The 23,225-nt window shown below is 48.1% G+C and overlaps 1 protein-coding gene across 1 annotated transcript; it reads left to right on the top strand.

Moving 5' to 3' along the window:
• Positions 1-3,128: 3,128 nt before the first annotated feature.
• Positions 3,129-18,312, top strand: LOC144109552 (neprilysin-2-like). The gene is made up of 8 exons (XM_077642377.1): positions 3,129-3,544; positions 5,536-5,961; positions 6,945-7,166; positions 8,363-8,508; positions 9,416-10,124; positions 11,477-11,746; positions 14,379-14,536; positions 18,087-18,312. The coding sequence occupies exons 1-8, from the start codon at positions 3,362-3,364 to the stop codon at positions 18,310-18,312; spliced, it is 2,340 nt and encodes a 779-aa protein (XP_077498503.1). The 5' UTR covers positions 3,129-3,361.
• The last annotated feature ends 4,913 nt before the right edge of the window (positions 18,313-23,225 follow it).

Raw genomic sequence — 23,225 nt, forward strand, 5'->3', positions numbered from 1 at the left:
GATAGTGCTGCTGCTGCCAGCCGTGGGAGCGCCATGACGCGTGGCGGTTATTCAACTCGGAGATTCGATTTGCGGCAGACAATATGAGATACGAAAAACCATATGACCATATGAGGCCTCAGTTTACGATACATTATATCTATTGAATTTGCGCAAATGGTGAAGCAACGTTAGACATGGAACACAAGTTGGTTCCTGGCGGTGGCGAAACTTGATTACGTCGGCCCAAAGGCTTATTTTCTTTAGGCTGTAGGGGGGAGAAGGGGCGGGGTCAGACCCCTTCAGCTGGCCATGAGCCCTTGGCGCTCATCGGCCTCTATGGCTTGTGTCGCTACCCGGAATTGTCTCATCTGCAGACGGAGCTGAGTAACGCGGCCTCCCAGGTTTCGGCGTTCAAGAGCTGCAATTTCTCCGGTGTTTGTCCCGTGGGCATTTGTGTAGTATATGAGGTAGGGTGTCTTTTTACTGGCCAGACAGCTTGCTTTTGGGGATATTTCTCCTGGTAAAGCAATGGAGTTAATGCAGGGGTTGGGGAAGGTCGTAGTTTAGTGTTGTCTCCAGACTGCTTGCAATCAATCAATCAACCAGTTAATTAATTAATTAGTGAACCACTTAATCTATCAGCTGGATTATCCGTTGCTGCTCGTGCTTTCCTTGTTGTTACGGTTAAATAGCAATGAACACATTGCAAGTTACAAGGTTCTCCTCGTTGTGCCCTTGGCAGCCATTATCACCACTTTCTTCAGCATAGTTCGAAGCGCAGTTGCATCATGATTCAAACAAACGGCTGACAAAAGGAAACGAAACGAAGTCATTGTCATCCAGGTGGCGCCATGGATCCCATACATGATGCGTCGGCGACCAGTTTGCCTAAATTGGCAGTGCCTTCTCACCAGAGCTCGTCTTCCCATTCCGCGCTGCCCGTCCACTCATCGGGGCATCCTTCGCACCAATCACTCGCCTCCGGTGCCTCAGCCACGGCGCACAAAGACGGCAGCAAGGAACGCAGCCCGAAAGGAGGTAAACATATACTGCGGCGACACCCCCCGTGATTCGTTATTTTACGCGTATTGTCTCTTGATCTACACGAAACAACATTTTAATTTAAAGAAAATCTCTGGCGATACTTAGTGGATGGCTTGAATGCGTTAGCAGCCAAACAAGCGTACTTTATATCCGAGGTTGAAACACTGCAATTCGTCATATTACGCTTCGGTTGGTTTCATTGGAGGTCAGCATACTAAGCTCATTACGTCCGTTGTCAAGACGCGAATAGGTTCGTTATACCTGAGGTAACTCACGAAAGTTCGGCATATCCAAAGTTAAGCACTATGAACAGCGCAGAAGGACCAGGACGAGGAAAGAAACACACTTGTCGTAATCGTATTGCGTGTGCATTATGCAAAACTTTCATCAGCTCGTCCAGTTTTTCGTTATATATAAGGTTAACACGATAAAGTCCGTTATATCCGCGGTTAACACGCGACAGTTCGTTATGTATGTGATGAGGCGTACTTAGGTTCAGCAAATTCGAGGTGGCATACTAAGGTTCGTTATATGCGAAGTTAACACATGAACGGTTGTTATATCCAAGGTGGCTAACTAAGGCTCTTTTATATTCGATGTAGTATGTCAACTTTGCATAGGTAGTATACTAAGATTATTCGTAGCCCGGTGTGGAGGTTTCCGCCTGCTACTGGATACTGACACACGGCAGCTTTGCACTGGCCCTTCATATGCTAACGCATTAATAGATACCGAAGTCACTGCCACCCAGGACCCGCCACGGATTCAGGAAAAGCTGCGTCGCCTACCACCTTGGCGAAGTCGGCGACGCCATCACAACGTAGCTCGTCTTCGCATTCTGCAATGCCTGTGCACTCACCGCGGCATTCGTCCCACCGTTCCGTGAGCTCCGGTGTGTCTTCTAAGGCCCGCATCAGCGGTAGCAAGGAACACAGCGCGAAAGAAGGTATAGCATATGCAGCACTAACCTGCAACTCTCTTCAATACGTATGGAGTCACAGCCTGTTGGCTAATCCCAACAGACAGGTCGGAAAAATATTAGCCGCGGTTTAACTATTGTCGAACTTCGTTAAAGATCGAAAGCTCTGGTGTATCGGGAAACTAGACGCGGCTTGGCGTCGGTAACTATGAGCGCGTTCCGGACAACTATTAGCACTGGTGCTCTTCGTAGCGACCGCTTTTTGATTTCCGTCCATGGTGTGCCGCCGTGTGTGGCGAGAGCAGCCTCGGTAGGAGCCTTTTGAACGCGCCCATTGCTGTCATGCTACGTCACGTGACTTGCATTGCGTTATACTGTGTATGACGTCATCAGTTCAGCCATTGCTTTTCTTGCATTTCGCTAAATTCTTTTTCATGGTCAAGCTGAGGATCACGTCACATGTTTAGCATTTTTAGTTATCCGTTGACATAGCAACACACATATCTACTGATTAATTACCATAACTAATCTGTCTAATTAATGTCACTTAATTGTGATGTTTCCTCTTTCTAATGACATATTACATGTGGACGTTCGTATGCTTACTACTAATTATGCTCATTAGTGTACTATGACGTCGTCATGGTTAACCATATAACTATAAGATGCCTATATACTATATTTGTCTAGCAATCCAGCGGAGCTACGCCGCGGCAACGCGTGGAGCTCGGCAAACCGATCACGTGTTGCTAAAGTCAGATACAACCTAAAAAAAAACAGCAGTTGCGAACACTGGCCCATGGTCCGCAGCGTCTTGTATTACTCCCCTATAGCCAATCACAACAGTAAACGAAATCAGCTTTCTAATCGTCGACTTTATTAAACGAGCCTTTTATCAAAATTCTAGAGCTTATAATTTTTTTTCTTGTGTTTGGCTTCTTGTTTCGGCAACGAGAGAAGTTTTAACAACGGACTGCTTTTTTTTTCTTGGAAGAACTCTGTGCGGCGGGCCTGAATGTGGGCGGACCTTCACTGCAAAGTTGTATCAGACCATAGACGCAGATTCGGTTGCTAGGAGCGCTGTTACTAACCACCAGCGACACACAGCGAAGCATTGTATCGGACTGGCCTAGCAGAGCTTTCGCTCTAAAACGTTAAAGTCATTAATCTCATCCAGGTCAGGCAACGGAACCCGGAAAAGACACGTCGACTCACATCTTGGCAAAATCGACGACGCCTCCTCACCGCAGCTCCTCCTCGCACTCTGCGCTGCCCGGGCGCTCAAGGCGTCACCCAAGCCGCCGCTCATTGGCCACCGCTGCGTATTCAAGGGCGCATGTGCGCAGTAGTGGTGAGCACGCCGCGACTGGTGTTGAGGGGAACAGGCCGGAAGAGAACCACCTGGCTAACTTCGAGATGGACGGAAAGGACCAACGGCGTTCCTCTTGTACACCCGCACAACCATCGGACACGGGCAAGCCAGCGGCAACAGCAGCGTCACCCACTTCGACGGTGTCCGCATCGGTCACTTCTCCGGAGTCCAGGAAGTCTCCCAGCGCCGAAAAGAAGACCACTAGCAACTTGGGGCTCACCCCTCTGGTAAGAAAACCGGTCTCTCTCGTTGCATTACTTCGCCGCGCTTTTAGGAAACACCTGCTAGCAGCCGGAATATCTCGGGTATACTGTGCTCACTTCTTTCAAGTAGGAAAGTAGTTCTCGATAAAGAAATATGGCAAAATGATTAAATAAAAAATTGATTAATACTGCATTAGCATTTAGGTCGTCGTCATGCACTTTCCGGTTCCTCCGTAACAAAATCCTCTGATTGGTCTAGAGAGGTCACATGACTGTGACTTCATCACAACATGCCCCCCTGATGGATCGTCCAGATTGGTCGATAGAGGCACGTGACATTGTGACGTCATCACAACCTGCTCACTGTGGCAGGTGTACCCCTGTAATTATTTTATGTTGGACCACCCCCGAAAACTTTAAAGGAGCCCCGAAGTTTTTGAAAGTAGGCCAACCCCAGAAAACGGATCAAGGTGGTTTAGTGACGATTAGTCGGTGGGATTAGTGCAATCTCATGTGATAATCGGCTATAAGCTGCTCGAACATACTAGAAGGCGATGAATCATGCAAACCATATAAGGACAATAGGACCGGTTCCAACAGGAGTTTTGGCGGGAGAATTGCGAGAGCATTAGCACTCATTGGAGACACCATAACAAGTTAAAGGCCATTGTATTTTCTTCCCTATGAACATGTTTAAGTATTATCCTACTAGTAATCTTACTTCTGTAATACCTAAGCTGACTTTTCCTGAAGTCTGGACAACCTGAACAAAGGCTATCATGATGTTGATCATTCAGAGACACCAATGAAATTTTTGAATATTTGTTCAATTTTCCTGATTTCCTAAGGCCGTCGGCACTGGTCGGCTTGAGTTGGCAACCATTCTATAAGCCATTTTACTGCAAGTAGGAAGCGTAGTTCGTCACTGTCAACATGTTCGCGCAGCATACTGCACTGTGTAGCTTTCTTGCAATTACGGGTGAAAATATTCCCAAGTAACGCCTTATTCTGTACTGGCGGTGAACTGATGACGCTAGCTGATGCTGTGTCATCATGCGCTTCAAAGTGGAAGCTCCGTCCATGTATTCAGACATGCGGTAAATCCCAAGAAAGAAAATATACATTTTTTTAAACATAGTACGATACATCTGATTGTCGAGGCAAGCACAGCCATTGCGCAGTGGCCTTAGTAGTTGGCGTAAGGAGGGTGATGTGAGTGCATACGCTCTAGATGTTCGACTAAAACGGATGGGTGATTGGTGCCTTAAAAGTAGGGTAGTGATATAAGAACATAATTTCGGGGCTCAAAGCAGGCACAACGTAATTGCAACAGGAATCTCTAAACAAAAATTTTCAAGATTGTAGCTTTTGACTAGATCGGAACAGATCAGAAGGTTTGAACCGATCGGCAAAAGAATATTTAAAAATATCCTCTGGCCTGGCGGCACCCGCTACCAGCCTATCGGCAAAAGAATATTTAAAAATATCCTCTGGCCTGGCGGCACCCGCTACCAGCCTGTTTTAAAGTCTCGGCGTTCATTCATCTATCTCTACCAATCCGCACCGCTGCCCCATAGAGAAGAAAAAAAAAAAAACTCAGGAGGGTGCGTCCTGCGTAAACCTTGAAGCCTAGACAAAAAAAAAAATGAAAGGCAAAGAGTTGGTTCCTCATGGGATCACACCATATGACAGGGTGCGGTGATATCTATCACCACTACGCACGCCCATCTGTAGACGTCGCCGCCGCCATGATGCGCGCGCAGCAGAACATACGAAACCAAAACATTAGGGACTGGCACGGAGAGCGAAAAACCGGGGGAGAGAATAGCTTCATGAGTACCTGGTTTGCTAAGGCCGTGACGTCATGACATCACGCTCTCTCCTGAGTTTTTTTTTCCATCACGCACTCCGCCCACCTATCTACTCAAACCATCCTTTCCAGTCTCGTTGCATCCCACAAGACAGCTTGGCTCCGTTGATCATGACCTCCCTTCTCATGTGCAAAACTGACTCAGGCGAGCTGGATCAGCGGGAAGTTGAAGAAAAGAAAACCCAAGAAGTCGCCACCTTCAAGGCAGGCGGCATGCATAGTTCTCGCCACGGTGCTCCTGGTCCTGGCCGTCGCTGTGGCTGTGGCAGTGTACTACCGCTACTCTCCACTGTCGGGTGGCCAGCGCTTCGGAGCCGACGACCACGGGGTCTGCGCCTCGGCCGATTGCAAGCTGCACGCTTCGTTCTTCCGGAGAAGACTCGACACCCGGATCGACCCTTGCGCAGACTTGGACGCCTATGTCTGCTCGCTGTGGTCGCCCGCCAGTGGATTGGCTCGGGACCTCGTAGAAGAGATGGCGCTGTCCTGGACGCTGAAGGCAGCGTGGTTCCTGACGAAGGAGATCAACAGTGGCCGTTATGACGCCAATGGCTCGTTTGCGCATGACCAGGTAAGTTATCCGTTATGAACTTTTTTAGGCAGTCCCTTGACTGTCTGCAGACGTTTGTCTCTAAAGCTTATAGACTTTCTATAAACAAACCACGTAGACTACCTTATAGACAATACAAATTCCATAGACAGTCTATAGACTGTCCACAGAGGCTTGTCTATAAGTTAGTAGACTTCCTATAGACACAACCCAATAGACTACTCTATATGCAATACAAATTACATGGACAGTCTATAGACAGTCTATAGATTTATGGCCATACACTTTTAGTAGAATTTTGTCTACAGGAAGTATACACGCGAAGACAAGACGAAGAAAAGTTGCAGACGAAGCCCAGTCCTGTTGAAATGTTGGCAAGCACCCCGAGGTTTTTTCCCTTCCTTGTTCACTTCGTGATTAATTTTGGACAAAAGCACTTTTGAACGGGAAAGACTTCATGAGCGCATTTTTTTCCATCTATTGTAAGATTTCGCTATAACAACACATTCGCAGATCTGCCGTCGGCAGGCAGGCATTTTTTTGCTGTTAACGCTTTTCCTATCGTCGAAAGCGTTACCCATTGGTTTTCTATGGCAGTCTTAACTGCTAGATGCTAGCGATGGACCCGAAACACGCGGATTCGATCCCGGCCGCGTAGGTCGAATTTCGACGGAGGCGAAATTCTAGAGGCCCGTGTATTGTGCGATGTCAGTGGACGTCAAAAAATCCCAGGGTGTCGAAATTTCCGGAGCCCTTCACGCCGGCGTAGCGCATGGCCTGACTCGCTTTCGGACGTTAAACCCGCTCAAACCAAACCAAACATTATAAAAGATAGAGTTCGCTACATATCGAAAGAACGGACCATTACCTTCAAGATTTCTACACCACTATCTTACAATTTTCCAATTTTCGAAGTTTTTGTCCGAGAACGTTGGACATGTCCAGCGCACTGTAGTGTTGAGTGAAACGCGAGTTTGCGTCTTCTTTCTCCGCTTCGTCGCCAGGATGAGGCTGTGAGCACCGGTCGCAGAGCCGCGGCTGCGTTCGTCCAAAAGTGCATAGCGCAGAAGGACGACGACGCATACAGCCTGCGCATGGTGCGCCGCTTCGCGGCGTCCATCGGCATCCCGTGGCCTTACGACGAGTCGGCGACGAGCCACAGTGCCCACCCGTGCGCTGTGCTAGTCAAGCTGGACGGGCTCTGGGGACTCGAGCTCTGGTCTCAGGCAAGCGAACTTCCTAGGCGGCTCTGCCAATAGACGCGTTTCCAAGCGAAAAGCTTCATTACGCTAGGTAAAGCAGACTATGGGTAGGCAGCATAGCTACTTTGAACGTCCTTCAGCCCAACCAAGGATAGCCGTGTATGACGAATGTGGTACAGTTATGGTGTCTAACCCTGGCCTTGACCCATGACATTCAGTTGACCTTTGACATTGGGTGACCTTTGGGTTGACCTTTGACCTTATGAACATTCAATGGGGTAATGTGAAGCCACGCGGTGAGTAACCATGTGTGCAGAATCTTTTCGCTGAATTGCTGGGTTAGCCAAGTTAATCCACTGCCAATTTTTTTGCACACATCACGCCCTTTCTGAGGAGCGCACAAAAATTCGAGTGCTACGAGAAAATTTCCTCACAACGAATGAATTCGAGCGCAAAAAGCTTAGGCAGCAAAAAAAGAAAAAAAATGCAGCGCAACTGCTTCCCTGCTGAGTTTACGTCTAAGAATTAGCATGCACTAAACCAAAGTAATGTTCCACAGTCTATAGCAAGGAAACTACAGCTCACAATTGGCAGCGAGGCGCCGGAAGTAGCAAGGAAATAAGTGTACTTAGGGCATGTAGTGGCCGCTGATCCGGATCACGAGAGGGAAATAACTACAAGGATAATTACGAGGGGATATGGATCATGAATGGCAGTTTACCAGTATCCCTCAAGAGAAAAGTGTACAACAACTGTATCTTGCCGGTACTCACCTACGGGGCAGAAACGTGGAGGCTAACGAAAAGGGTTCAGGTCTAGATAAGAACAACGCAGCCCGCTGTGGAAAGAAGAATGATAGGTGTGACGTTAAGAGACCGGAAGGGTACAGAGCGGGTGAGGGAACAAACGTGGGTCAATGACATCATAGTCGAAATAAAGAGCAATAAATGGGCTTGAGCAGGGCACGTAATGCAAGAACAAGATAACCGCTGGTCCTTGAAGGTAACGGAGTGGATTCCAAGGGAAGGCAAGCCTAGCAGCGGGCGGCAGAAGGTTAGGTGGGCGGATGAGATTAAGAAGCTTGCGGGCATGTAGGGTGGGCGCAGCTTGAAAAGGACAGGGTTAATTGGAGAGACATGGGAGAGGCCTTTGCCCTGCGGTGGGTATAGTCAGGCTGATGATGATGATGATGAGAGTTTGTCTCGGTCTTTATGCTGCAGACGGTCGTGTTGAAGAACAATGGCGGGAAGGCTAACCCGCCGATGCTGGTGATTCGCAAGACGGGAATGGCTGCCGCCTGGCTGGACTTTGTGGACCTCCTCGACAAGAACGGAGGTCGGCGGGCATACTACAAGGAGATTCAAAGGTAAGTTGCACCATTGTTGCCTGGAATACCCAAAAATTCTAGACAAAGACGTTTTTGAACAAAACGTTTTTGAGTGCAGTTTTTTCATATATTATAAAATTTTACTTTAACAATCAGTATATCAGCAGGTCTCGCTTCGATAGGCTTGAATTTTTTCGTTATTAACGCTTTTGCTTTCGTCAAAAGCGTTCGCCGTTGGTTTTCTATGGCAGTCTTGACTGCACGATGCGATCGATGGAAACACTTTAAAAGACTTTGCTGCATATCATTATGGACCATTATCTTCTATATTTTTATGTGAGTACCTTACAGTTTTTCAATATTCAAAATTATCATTTGAGAATGTTGGACATGAATAAGGCAGCAATCACTCATTAGAACGCATCCCTTGTAGTTAATCTGGTCATCAGCATCATCATCAGCCTTACTAAGCCCACTGCAGGACAAAGGCATCTCCCATGTCTCTCCAATTAACCCTGTCCTTTGCCAACTGCGCCCACCCCATGCCTGCAAACTTCTTAATCTCATCCGCCCACCTGACTGACTGTCTCCCCCTGCTACGCTTGCCTTCTCTTGGAATCCACTCCCTTACGCTTAAGGACCAGCAGTTATCTCGCCTTCGCATTACATGTCCTGCCCAAGGTCATTTCTTCCTCTTGATTTCGGCTAAGATGTCATTAACTCGCGTTTGTTCCCTCGCCCTAGTTAATCTAGTATCTCAAGTCTACTCCACTTCGTGGGACTCCCTTAAATACACCGGAATAGCCGAAGGCTTCCTGTGAGAAATGGTACTAATAGCGGAGGTGCTATGAAAAAAATTGGTATGGTTTTAACGTAGTTAAAACGAGTAGACGTGCGAAAGCGCCACAGGATTTTAGGGTATGATAAATATACAAATACCGTGCAGGCTCTACGGGTTACCGATGCCGAGCGAGGCGACCATGACCGCACACCTCGTCCTGGAACGGGCGGTCTTGACCACTCTTGCGGCTAGCGTCAACGAGACCGGCCGCGCAGCCGTCTACACGACGGTAGCTCGTCTCGAGTCCCTCTTCAGCAACCTGAACGGCTACCCGCTTTCCAGAACCATACTGTCCGTCTTCAAATCCTCGGGAATCGTCGCGCAAAGCGGCGTCTACATCACCGACCGCCACTTCCTGGCCGCCACGGACTGGCTGCTGGGCAAGTTCAGCAGGCGACAGCTCCTGGAGCACATCGCCTGGTGGTTCGCCCAGATATGCGTGGTGATGGCATCGCGCAAGGCGAGGATGCTGGTCACGAGCAGCGAGGACGGCTCGCGGATGCTGAAGACGTCTCGATGCCTCGAAACGGCCGCAGCCTGGTTCGGCCCGGCGCTGTACTACATGAGCGACGCGGAGGATTTCGCGGCGGAGCGAAGAGAAAGCGTGGACAGGTTCCTCCGAGGTCTGACCGCGCAGACGCAGAGGGCACTGGCGGCGACCACGTGGGTAGACGAGCATACGAGGCGCGTCATGGAGCAAAGGCTTCGCGACCTCAGAGTAGTGGCCTGGATGGAGCAGCTGGAGAGCAGCGGTGGCCCGCCTCAAGATCAGAGTTGGGGATCGTTCTCCAACCACTGGTTCGATCCCAAAAAGGTATGGCCATATCTGTGGCAGATATTGGGAATGCCCCAACTGACGAGAACGCGGAACACAAGGAAAACGATGCTCATTGTTTGGCGTTCTTAAAGAAAAGGGCGCGAAATGTTCACGCTGGCCCACACATGTAACCATACCAAGTAGCCCAGAGGAATGCCATTTGTGAATAAACATAACAGGGGATCTACGGGGGCGCTGAAACACAAGGGGGCGCCGTATTTGATTCCTTACTGTCTTCGTTCATCTCTGTAGCGCCGTTTTCTTTTGATTCACTAATAACACAGACAGCGAGTTGCTGTGTTACTACACTTGGCATTCGTTGTCTGTTCTGTGCTACATGGGCTCTACAAACTCAACGTCACCATCATCATCTACCTCACTGCACCCACTGCAGGGTAAATGCCTTTATCATGTCTTTCCAGTTAACCCTTTCTATTGCCAGCTGCGGCTACTTTATCCCCGCAAACGTATAATCTCATCCACCCACCTAACTTTCTGCCGCTACCCGCTATGCCTGTCTTCTCTTGGTATCCCCTCCGCTAACCTTAACGACAAGCCCGTTATCTTGCCTTCGCATTACATGCCCTTCGCAAGCCCATTTAATCCTTTCGATATCGAATAGGTAGGATTTCATTAACTCGCATTTGTTCCCTCACCCACTCTGCCCGCTTTCAATCCCTTAACGTTACACCTATCATTTTTCGGTCCATAGCTCTCTGCGTTGTCCTTAACTTGAGCTCAACCCTTTCGTTAGCCTCCAAGTTTCTGCCCTTTGGGTACTCAGAGTATCAGTTAGACACAGTTGTACTTTACAATCTGGAGAGTATTACTAATCTCGCGTCTACAGGAGAACTCGTATGTTGAACATTCTCGTTGAAAAATTCTGAACTTTGGAATGTAGTAAGGTACTCTTGTGGAAATATTGAAGGTAATGGTACATTCTTCTATCGTGCAGCAAAATATTTCATTGATCGGTTTCCATCCATCGCATAGAACATTAAAGACGTCCATAGAAAACCAATGGGGAATGCTTTTGACGACAGCACGAACGTTAATAGAAAAAAAATGCAAGACTGAGGTTGGGTGATCTGCGGATATATTGACTGCTACAGTGGACTATTACACCATATGACAAAAATTGCGTTCATGAACGGCTTCCCGCTCAAATGTGATTTTTCCCAGGATTGTTGTTTGCGATTATGAATGGCAGCGGCTAAAAGTTAATGAAAATATCCTGATAACCTCCGATTTCCCCGATAACATGGCCTGATGACCGTGGCATGAAGAGAACAGGGTATTCCAATTTGCGAGGCATTCCAGGGCTTGCGCGCGACGAAACCGTGGAGCAGGAATTCCTGGAGAACTGGATCGCGGCAGCCGAGCACCGACTGCGGGAGAAGGGCGCGGCTGGGCTCCTGCGTGAAGAGAAGTACTGGCTTGCCTCGCCGTACCAGGGAGTGCTGTACGCATACCTGACCAACCTGGTGGAGGTCTCCCATGCTGCGCTCGCCGGGCCGCTGTTCTACGCCCAGAAGGAGGCGGGGGTGCTTCGTGCCGCCAGCTTCGGAGGCCTGGCCACAGCCTTCCTCGACGCAGCGCTCAGGATGTTCGACCTTCGCGTGAGTAAGCGCGCGTTTAGCGAAGAGGTTCTACAAGTTAAATCGGCTCTAAAAGGGGCTCTAATAAACTTATGGTATGCCTGTGATATTAAAGCACGCCTCTTCACGAGTATTGTCCAGGAAGGATTTTTTAATGCGTTTTGTAAACACAGAGTTAACTGTGGTCATAATATTAATAATAATCGGTTTTTGGGGAAAGGAAATGGCACAGCATCTGTCACATATCGACGGACACCTGAAACGCGCCGTAAGAGAAGGGATAAAGGAGGGAGTGAAATAAGAAAGGAAAAAAGAGGTGCCGTAGTGGAGGGCTCCAGAATAATTTCCACCACCTGGGGCTTTCTGGTCAAAATTTGAATTTCAGCGTCTTGGCGCCTTTCCCTTTCCTCTGGTCACATTTTGCACGCTGGAATGTCGGCGCTCCTTCGCCGGCCCCACCTCCGAAGGAAAGCTTCCTGATCCGCCGAAGCTATGCGGCTTATTGACCGCGGCCATGGTAGCTGCCTGACGTCTGACAGAATCTAACGAATAGCCACCTCTCAACATGTATACGTATAGATGCGAGCGACGGAGGATGGTGCGAGCATGAAAAAGTCGCCGGGAAGGGCTCGCCAACTTTGACGCGTGATTGTGGGTCGTTTGCTGCGTGTATAAGTGTATTATTTGGCTCAGGTGTTCATGACAACACAATGCAGTGATTGTGCCAGTTTATGTCCTCTCCTCGGAAGGTGTTACCAAGCCCCTTTAAGCCGCGAGGCTATGGCCATAACTATTCGAACGGGCATTGGCATATACCGGGCACCCCTGCTGAATTTAACCAAGCTGTTGAAGAACACTGAGTAACTGAGACGGGCGCAACCACTTGAGTACTGTAAGTGTTTCCTGTACTTAATGCACTGAAAGTGCTAAATGTATTTCTAAAGACAGCCGATACTTCACAGAGTGTTTTGCTATAAGGTGTTTTGCATATGTGGCTATAAAGCCTGCTGGCAGTTTTTCAACGTCTTGGTGGACCACAACATGGTTGCCATCTGCCGTAGGCTTCGGACAAGAAACATAAGTGAAATTGTGGATTGGGGGTTTTAGTTCCGACGCACCTAATAATCTAAAAATAACGGGCACTCCAGCTAAATATAAGCAAGATTTAAAACAGACTGAGTAATGTTCAAAATCGCATGGCCTAGTCAACAGGATATTATCGTTTTAAAGGTAATGATTACTAAATTATAATTAGGCACCTTTCAGAAATCTGGTTTAGGCCGCCGCAATGGCTCAGTGGTTATGCTGCTCGGCTGCTGACCCGAAAGACACGGGTTCGATTGTGGCGGTCGAATTTCAATGGAGGCGAAATTCTAGAGGTCAATGTACTGTGCGATGTCAGTGCACGGTAAAGAACCGCGGGTGGTCGAAATTTCCTGAGGCCTTCACTACGGCGTCTCTCATAGCCCGAGTCGCTTTGGGACGCTAAAGGCCCTATACACCATGAGACATGAAACACTGGTCTAAGTACTAAAGTGTGAATTCTGAAGTCGTAGATAGCCTTCAAGAGCAGCCAGCTGGAATGTTTGCTCAAAGGTACCTTTTATGTAGATTTATTTTACCAGTCTGAAATAAAGCCTGCAAAAAAACAAACTACCGCGTAACAGTGGTGCTATTTCAACTGCACAAGCCGCATCTCCAAGATCAAAATTAGATTTTCACTGGGACGCTGTCCTGGGTGGGGCTTCGCGTGTGCTTTGTACTTGCGATTGAGATTTGCACCAGCAGCTGTCAGTGGTAGGTTTCGCATTTCGCGGGCTTTTTTAAAGGCCGCTAAATAAAGCTGTGGGAATGGTACTCTGGGGAAAACATTCCATCAAGTTGTTTTGCAGGACAATCTTCAAATCCTTGACTGACACTTTGTTTGTGCAGGTAGTATGTTCAAGGCTAGATATTTATTCTTGGATAATTAATTAAAGAATAAAAATATATGCTGTAAACGAGATCAAGCAGCTGTTGATCAAGCGACCCGGTGAAGCTAATCTGTTCGCTCCTTCGCGGGTTCGCAACCAAGGAGCGGCTTACGTGGCAGTATTAATTTTATTTTTTCACCCGCAAGGTCAGGGACGACGCAGGATTCTTGGATGGCTATAACTCCATGAAGTAGCGCTTTCACACCAAAAGCATATTTTCCGAACTAAATTATGAATTCCTTCATGAATTTAATAATTGGGTAAACGAGTTTTCCAGACTTCTCATTAGGTCTAAAGGAAGCTGCCTTGAACTTATAGATAATCAAAACTGGTTTTTGGTGAAAGGAAATGGCGTAGTATCTGTCTCACATCTCGGCGGACACCTGAACCACGCCATAAGAGATAGGAAGTATCTGTCTCGCATCTCGGCGGGCACCTGAACTGCGCTGTAAGGGAAGGGATAAAGGAGGGAGTGAAAGAAGAAAGGAAGAAAGAGGTGCCGCGAATTTATAGATAAAGTTCGATTCTAGGATGGTTACTTCCAGGTTACAGAACTCGCGGCCAGGAAATTGTGGACCCGAATTCAGCAACCTGAACTAACCCGTCAAACTTCCATGTCCCTTCTGCATTAAAATGCGGTGCGTTTCCCGCATTTACTATAGCGCACTTGGTAAACGCAGGGAATCCGTATAGAAGGAGGCCAGCCCAGGTCTTGGATGAGTCCATTCGCCGAACAGCAGCTTTACAAGAGGCTCAGGTGCAGCAGTGTCAACGGCGAAAACCTGCTCCAGGTGGCGAGCCTGCGCGTCGCCTGGGACGCCTATAAGAACGACTCAGGGTAGGGCGCCGTAGACTTGGCTGAGGCGTTCATAACCTAATATGCGTAGTCTGTAAGGCATTGCCTAGGCAGAGCCTTCACGTGTCGGGCTAGTCTATTAGACATATTTCATGAATAATCTTCACCTTTTAGGCATCGTGAAAGCGTAGGCTTCACATGTTAGGCATCTGTTAGTAATCGCAAAGGTCTACCCTTCACCTGTTAGGCATCGTTAAGGCCTTGTCTTTGACTGTTAGGCATCGTTAAAGGGGTCTTGACATGGTCGTTCTTCATATTGCATTTTTGTGCTTCAGTAACTAATACAAGAGCTTATGATTCAGTTTACGAAATTTGGCTGCCCTGGACGTGCTTTATATTCAAAAAATGCGATCGGAATTGAGAACGGGAAACTCCTCCCACCGGCAGTGACCGCCATATTGAATGCTGTCGTGACGTCACCAGGGCATACACGGAACAACGTCGTCTGCTTGCTCTCGTTGCTGAAATGTGCGCAGCGAGGTCTCTTGTTCCCTCTACTTCCGCGGGCGATCGAAGTAGCAGTCTTCTCCAATATATGAGTGACTGGTGCCGCTAAAGCGTTAATAATAGTAACGGAGTTATTCTTCCGTATAGGTATAGGGTCCGGTTACACTAGGCCGATAGGACGGCGATCGGTTGGCTGGTCGGTGTGCAAATGCCATCGCAGACGCACTGGTCTGTCAAGCTAGACCGACGACGACGCCAGCACGACCAACGACCCCGTATCGCAGTAGTGTAAAGAGTGAACTTAGTGGGAACGGGCAGAGTGTGGTGGGGGACTAGTTGGTATGACATTCTATAAACTTAAGGCTTTTAAAACTTAATGGTCCTGATCATGCTAGCCACGGCGACGTACGCGATGTGCGTGCACCAGCGAAGATGTGCTTTTATTGGGTGCCTGCGCATAGAGCCTATCGCCGAGGCAATTGAGCGACACTGGCAGAAAACGCCGCACGACGGTGCCGCTCGTCACTCGTCGCCTGGGCTTGTGCGGCCGAGCGAAAGCTTCACGCCGGTGGATAGACGGCCCGAAAAACTGCGCTTGTGTGCCTTATCCGTTTAGAAAAGAGCGAAACGAGCGTCTGCATTTCATATCTTCACACTTTCTTACTAATCAGCGGGGAACTCTTGCCAGATGCTTGAATTTCGGCCGACGGGGGACTGCCGGCCTCTTTCGTGACGAGGCCTGGCGAGTACGCAGGATTCGTGTTTGTGATTTCGGCGATTGCGGAGAGCGAATTCGCAAGTTTTAGCGCCTGCAAATAGCTGTCGAGCGTAGTTTTGGCCATAGTTCCCTCAAAGCGAAGACTGCCTACATCGCAGGGCGCGAGTACAGTAAGGGGGAAGTGCCGATATGTGACCCGGTCTGCACTGCATGTGCTGAAGGCAGCCGGCAGCAGCCGTCGGCTTCGACTGTGGACAACAAATCTTGTTGTTTTCATTAATTCAAATAATGTCCGAACGTATTTTTAGCTAGAGCGTATTAAAATCACTGATGGCATAAGAGAAAGCAGACACAATGAGCGAGGAGCGCCGGTCCTACGCGAAGCGTTTCCCAAGCAGGCGATATAGCGTCAGCGGCGCTTATTGCAGTGTTATCATGGTGTGTAAATGAGTAAAACTACAATTTGTGAGCAATACTACGTAACATTTAAGATAAGGAGAGCCCACCTTGCGGTTTATGGCAAGCAAACGAGCAGTACTGTTTGGGCACAGCTATGTAAACAACCCCAGCGCGGGGCTGCAGTTGTCGTGATCGACGCATTCCTAGGCCACAATGTGCACGCAGAGTAAATGCTAAATGATGTACTATTAATTTCAAGCACTCATTTAGGTGGCGGCGACTATTCATCGGGGCGGGCAGTGAAAGCATTCGAGTCGCGTAGGGTTTTGCAAGCGGCTAGCTTGGTTCCTGTAAAAGGGTTCTACGAGCCGAAGGGAATGTATGTTTGACTTACAAATGCACACATGCAGCGGGGAAGTCGTCTCATTCGGCACTTTTCTCTGCTCCTTTCGTGCCTCAAGGTTACTGTAGCGCCACCTTGTGATAATTTGAGTTTAATTACTGAGCCGACGAATAGCGGACAAGAAATTGGTAGCCAGCTATCAAACGCCGCCGCTTTCACGGCGCACATCGGCGAAAGCATGCACGGCACGTGCCGCTTTTCACATACGGGAGCACTTGACTCCTCAAAAGAAACCACACTCATAACATAAAAATAACATGTTTATGGGAGCAAAAAATTAAGCAGGGGTCCAACGATTTCTGTTTCCTCAACAATGAGAAAAGGGGTGCCACGAGCAAGTCCGCTTTTTTATGGACCACTCAGGTCGCGTACTAAACTGACGACGCGGGGTGGGTATGCCCCTCAGACGTCAGCGATCAGATGTTGCCAGACCAGCAAACAGTTCGCAGAAGAAACAGAAAAAAATCGTATTCAAAATATTTAACGCACAAAATCAACTTAAACTTGGGGGAATTTCAATTTAACAGGTTGAGAATGAAATGCGATAAGCAGGGTATGCGTGAAAATAGGCTGTCATAATCCCTTTAAGGACTGTTTACACCGGTTAGGCATCGTAAAAGCCTAGTCTTCACCTGTTAGGCATCGTTGAGTCGCAGTCCTCACTTTTTCTGCATTTTTAAGGCGTAGTATTCACCTGTTAGGCATCGTAAATGTGTAGTCTTCATCTGTTAGGCATCGTTAAGGTGTCTTCATCTCTCTGACATCTGTTTGGCATCGTTAAGACGTAGCCTTCACCTGTTCGCCATTTCCTACGCACAGTTCAGCCATTGCAGGCGGGGTCATGAGCTTTGCGTCCTTCCCTTGGCACGTGCAGTTTTTGAAGGAACACTAAATAAAAGGAAAAATACGTTCGTCTACGTTTAGTTAGTACGAACGTCCTATCGCGAACAGGTGGATTTCACTGAAAATAGAAATTTTGTTAGTTCACAATGTATGTAATCTATGAAATACAGGTATCACGGCTACCTACAGGTTTTGGAAACTGCATGGCATTGATTTTTTTGTGCTGATCTCTGAGGCTAGTCTACATCGCCATTCACTCAACGATCACAAGATGTTTCGTTATGTACAGCCTCCGTCAAAAGTATACAGCCCAAGAGGTTTGCTTCTAAGCTGTTTAGCGGGGCTCCCTAGAAAATCTAGCAATAGAAAGCTTGGGAAGATTGAGGACTCGAAGCCATTTATCATTCTATGGATTACAGTTGTTGAGTATGCATAATCATGCGCCCTGAAGTCCTCGCAAGCAAACCCCTTGGGCTGTATACTTGTGACGGGGGCTGTACGTCACGAATTTGTATAGAAATGCAGGACAGAAACGTTCCAGTTTCAACTCCACCTATCAAAGCAAGAAATTCGAATTTTGTTGCCAAAGGAAAGTCAACCGTTCCAAAAAAGTTCATAACATTTTTTATAGGAGCTGTATATGTATGCAGTTACCACGTTCCTTTAAAATGACCGGCACTACCAATGTTGGCTTATTTACTTCAACTCACGCGTTCCTGCAGTGGCTTGATGTCGGGCGAACAGCTGGGCATATTGGACTGGTCGGGCAGGCTTCAGCTCTACACGCCTGACCAGATTTTCTTCCTCACCTACTGCCTCCGGTTCTGCAACACAGGCATCAACTGCGGCGCTGCAGTGCGCAGTCTCCCCTACTTCGGGACGGCCTTCGGCTGCGGCAAGCGCCTCACTGACGAAGACGAGAAGAACCAGTGCCGCTTCTTCCCATAGTTTCGTTTTAGCTGTTCAACTGCTTATGGAGCCCAGAGCTAACTCATTATCTGACGTAATTTATGCATCAATGAAGTGTGGGCCACAAACTTACCGACAATGAACATATAGATGCCTCCGAACGACATGCTTCGTGCGTAATGACCTTAATATTTGTGCTTGGCACATAGTTGTTCTAAGTTGGCGCTGGACGTCGATATGAAGCGTGAACGGCGAGCGCAAAAGCGCGGCATTCTTCCCCTTTTACTTTTCAGTCACAACCACTATGCATTTCCTTTGTGATTTTTGATTGTTTAACAGTTTTAAGGAAGACGTGTGTCAGCAGAGCGCTATGAAAATAGAAACGCATCAGTTACAAACGATAGTGGCAGCTTGACTGCTTGCAGGAAATTTGCAGCCAAAAGATTTGTTTAGAAAAGTTTAGTTGCTCTCGGTTCTCGAGTTTTGTTTTCTGATTTATTTGGAATTTTGTACGTGCAAGCAGTAAAACGTTCTCGGCAATATGTTTCGCGGGACTGAAAAGGGGTAATATATAAATTTGTTTTGGGGTAGTGCTTTCACCTTGCCTGCACCGAGTTGCAAAATGAATGGTGTCATATGCTGTGTAAACTTTGCGCCGCCAATAATATATAACAGCTCTAAAGGTGCAACCTCAGAGTTTATTGCCGGGTTTTGCCTAATTTTCTCAAATGTATTATAAAGCACTGTTGAAAGGCTATCAGTTTCACAAAACCAGAAAATCATTTACGAGGAGGCAATCTTTTTGTTTTCACTTGTCTACAGTATGTAAATAAAGACTGCAACGTCGTAAGTACCTAAGGTGTTGCGGGATATCGCGCAGTCTATTACATACCTCCGCACACTGAAAAATCCGCATCAAATGCCAGATGAGAGAATTTATTTCCAGCTTGGCCCAAGAGGCAGCATACTTGCGTAAATCTGGAGAAAAGTAACAAAAAGTGGCTGTGGCTCAACTCAGCCGAGCCAGGATATACAGAGCGAGTGCTCTGGTAATCATGGTGAGGCACTGTTTAGCTTTGGTTCACCTTTATTGTTTGAAGACTTCAGCGAGAGCAAATAACGTGGTGCACGACGTGCCACAAGTGCAAGAGCGAGCGTCCAGAGCGGCGGTTGGCGCAGCTGCGGACGTGACTGCCGAGCGCAAGAGAGAATCACGTGACATATCACGTGCCACAGCTGGCGAGGAGCAGCGGCCCAGCAGCAGCCGCGCAGCTGTGGCGACGAAGGTGAAGATGAAGATCAATGCACCTGCCTCACGCGACTTTGCACATGCGGCGCGCCTCCCGTTAGAGGTCAAATCTAAGAGCCAGATGACCTTCAGGGTTAGCATGGGAGGAGTAGAGTTTTGCGGTCCAAACAATAGCAGAGGTTTAGCGCTGGTTAAACTTAGCGATATGAGTGAGAGCCATGGTTTGACGCCGGAGTCTGTCCGGTGCGCCCCTCATGCATGGAGAGACCGAGCGCCAGCGAAGAACCTGTTGCACCCCCGCTAGTCACGTGGTACAGCACCGGCGAGGCTCCGAGCGAGCGGAGCTGCGGCGCCTCTCCACAGCAAGTCACGTGGTACGACGTCACTGGCCACATCTCCGCTCCGTCGGCTTAGTTCCAAAAGCGCGCCTTTTGGTGACGCCAGTTTCTCCTCCATTAAAAAGCGGCAGCCGCGGTCGGGTTCGAACCCGGGTACTCCGGCTGAGTAGCCCCAAGAGCGGCTGACTGCAAAGTGTGCTTGTTCTGAACTTCACTGTGGGGACTGCGTTTCGCTGCATTGTTCGTGTTCAGCACTAGCTTAGCCGACGTAATTTTAGACCCATACACTTTTGTGTTAGGGTACACTTGCTCCTGATCATAAATTGGCTGCTGTCAGTAATATGTCTAGAACAAGAAAAATCCAAGGCGCGCTTTTGTCAAGAAAAATAAAACTCAATCAGCTACCCTGGCCCCCTATGATCGCTGTCGATCGCGGCGCCTCTACAGTTATTGCGGCGCGTCTGCATGACGAGCTTGGTCGCGCCTTCTTTTCGTTTCAAGCGACTATCTCTGCTGTTCGCTGCTCGTGATTGCGGCAAAACGCACATGACGGCGCTTACCCGGCAGCGCAGTGCGGGAATTTCGCTTGATGGATCACGCTCGCTTCGCAGCTGCTCGTCGTGTGCCAGCGTAGCTACCGGCGACGGAACAGCGCTACGCATTACGTTTTCACTCCGTGGGTTACGGCTTTGCCGATCGTCGTCGGACGACAAGGCAAAGTCGGTCAGCTTCTCTTCGATGGCGAGCTCTCGTGCTCCAGTGTTGCGTTCAGGCGTGCTACTTGCTGCTTCGGATGGCTGGCGTGAGCGTGGTTCATGTTTGCCTCCGGGAGTGTGTGTGTCCTGGTCAAGCGTGCCCTTGTGTGAAATGCGTGCTGCCGACCATCTTTTGTATTTAGACGACACACCCTCCCTGAGTGATGTCTGGCAGTTCGCCCAAGATGCCCAGGCCGCAACGGGGACCCAGACCAGTGCCTTCAAGGCTTCCGCTCAATGGACACCGGTACGCACTGGCAAGCGTCTTATGGTGAGCGAGGGTAAACATTTATAAGTAAAAAATATTAACGGTTAGTTGTGAGAGGGGGTATACCAGCAGCATAAGACCCATGTCACGGATTCTCACCTTTGCCGAAAGCAGCGGTTAATAGATGTCGTTGCGTATAGAAATGTAAGTGCACTCTTTGTGGCTACAGAGAATTATATTACACAGAATTCCGTAGAGCGATAACGTTTTTAGCATACTCGGTTAAACAAAAAGGGCGAAAAATAACAGCAGAAAAAGTTGTTTCCAAAATGGGTCGAGCTGCACGTGATGAACTTGTGTACTTGTATGCGGGGGAGGATTCGTGAGTAGCTTTCGGAAAGGGAAGTTACCAGTAGAATTGTGCTCCCGTATTCCCAATGAATGCTTTTAGCTTTATTTTCAGAGAACGAAAAACGGACTTTTTGTCGCAGTTCAGCAGGAAGTTACTCGCCGGATAGAGGGGAGCAGGAAGGAGGAGGGTATAATGCAAGCCCATGTTTTTATAGCCACACAAACAAGTTACCACCGTCGTGGTGGCACGCGGAGATCCCTTGAGCTCATCTACAGGATTCGCGCCTGCTGTTATCAAGCTTATCATCATTGCCCTCTCAACATGGTTGAAGTGTAGTATGCGCGGGTAACGGATGGTTATCATATCTCCTCGGACTCGTCGATCAGAATTCATTTAGTCCCATGCCTACTACGGGCGATTCGGACGGATATCGGAAATGCGATCGTCAAGCTACGCACAAGAAATGAAACGATGACTGTGCGGGGACAACTGCTGGCAATTCCGAACACGCCGCCAGTTCTCGATGCACGACCCTAGCGCTGTGCTCTTGTCTTCGCAGAAGCTGTCCACTCGAGACGTGTGTTTGAACTTTTGCTGATTCATCGTTTTATAGTTTTGTTTTTCATAACACCGGGGGGTCGCTCTTGGCGCGAACATTTACTGGGTGAAGCAGCGTTTCAGTCTGGTGTTTTCTCACCGCCTATATGCCGATTCTCAATTTTTTTTGTCTGTGCTCGCTCCGTTTCCACTTTGGCTACCAGGAAAAAAAGAAAGCCGGGCTGCATAGCAGTTTAATTAACGAAGACACGGCCGCTACGTAGTGTCAAAGGCCCTAGACAAAGGAGTAAAAAATAACATCCTTCATGGCCTTCCTTCAGAATCCTCTATTTTTGAACTTTTTTCCGTTTTTTTGTTAGTCATCCGACACTTTTTCACGCGGTTGCCTCTTATCACAACTGATTAGTAAGGGTGTTTTTGCCTTGGTCGTGCTTGTTCTTTTTTGGAGCGAAAGCTCTGCTACTCGAGGTACAAATCAGTTTCGCCCGGCTCTGTGCGTTCGACCTTGAAGCGTCACTAAGGTCAAACCAAGCACATGCCCCCAAGACTACAGTGTATGACTGTTTCGCTGCCCATAGCCGTGATTTCCTGTATCGTATGGTTACAGCTAATGACCAGCAACCACTGACCAGTAGGCACGTGCCCTTCGACCTTGACTATTAGAGCTGAGATTTGCGTCGCCTGATGTGACTTAAGGCAATGGCGTAGTAATGACGTCACTCCATTCTTCGCTATAAATACCGCCGGCGTTGCTTTCTCTCGTATACTAGGTTCGGCCGTGTTGAACCTCAGCAATTTTTTTTTCAGCTGGTGTAGCGTAGTTAGCTCCTTTGTCCCGTTTTGTTTTTGTTCCTCTGTATGGCCAGGTTAAAAAAACTGCTCAGTGAATTGCTCCCCATACCTCGCTTATGGTATTTTGTTTGCTAATCAGATGTACTGCGTTGGTAGTGATTCAAAGAGCTATTGATAGGTTGTTGTTTGTAGTTTTTGATGCATCTTTGATACTGTTTGGCTTTCTCATAAAAGGGCAGGCTAGATGCGATGTAAACTCAGTTGCAAGTGAAGTTGATCCTGTCGTTTGCCTTTTCTGTCCCCGTTGTTTGCGCCGTTTTCATATTTTCACCATGAACCAGCTAGCCAAACAATAGTTTTATTTTATCTCACAGATACACAATATTTTCTTCTTTAGAATATAATTTTGTTGACTTGTTTTACTTGCATTTTCAATTTATACACGCATGAGCACGCCGGTGCACTGATGCGATGTGCTGCGGGACAAATGAATTGAAATATTAGCGCTGCTGCTGTCTTAGGTTCAAGCGTTGCTTGGACTTTTATCGTTCATAGGTCGATTCGGCTTTGCTTTATCATAAGCATCGTCTCTGAGGCAGTGCGTGCTTACATTTTTTGATTCATTTGCTTTAAAGAGGGTCACTCCAATTCGCTAGATAAGCCTGATGGCATCTGTCCTCTTTCTTTTTAGATTGAACCT

Source organism: Amblyomma americanum, chromosome 11, assembly GCF_052857255.1.
Source record: "Amblyomma americanum isolate KBUSLIRL-KWMA chromosome 11, ASM5285725v1, whole genome shotgun sequence".
Taxonomy (NCBI): Eukaryota; Metazoa; Arthropoda; class Arachnida; order Ixodida; family Ixodidae; genus Amblyomma; species Amblyomma americanum.

Coding starts and splice junctions, on each gene's coding strand:
- LOC144109552 (XM_077642377.1), top strand. CDS start 3,362: ATGGACGGAAAGGACCAACGGCGTTCCTCTTGTACACCCGCACAACCA. Junction 5,962..6,944: donor GCTCGTTTGCGCATGACCAG/GTAAGTTATCCG, acceptor CTTCGTCGCCAG/GATGAGGCTGTGAGCACCGG. Junction 10,125..11,476: donor ACTGGTTCGATCCCAAAAAG/GTATGGCCATAT, acceptor ACCGTGGAGCAG/GAATTCCTGGAGAACTGGAT.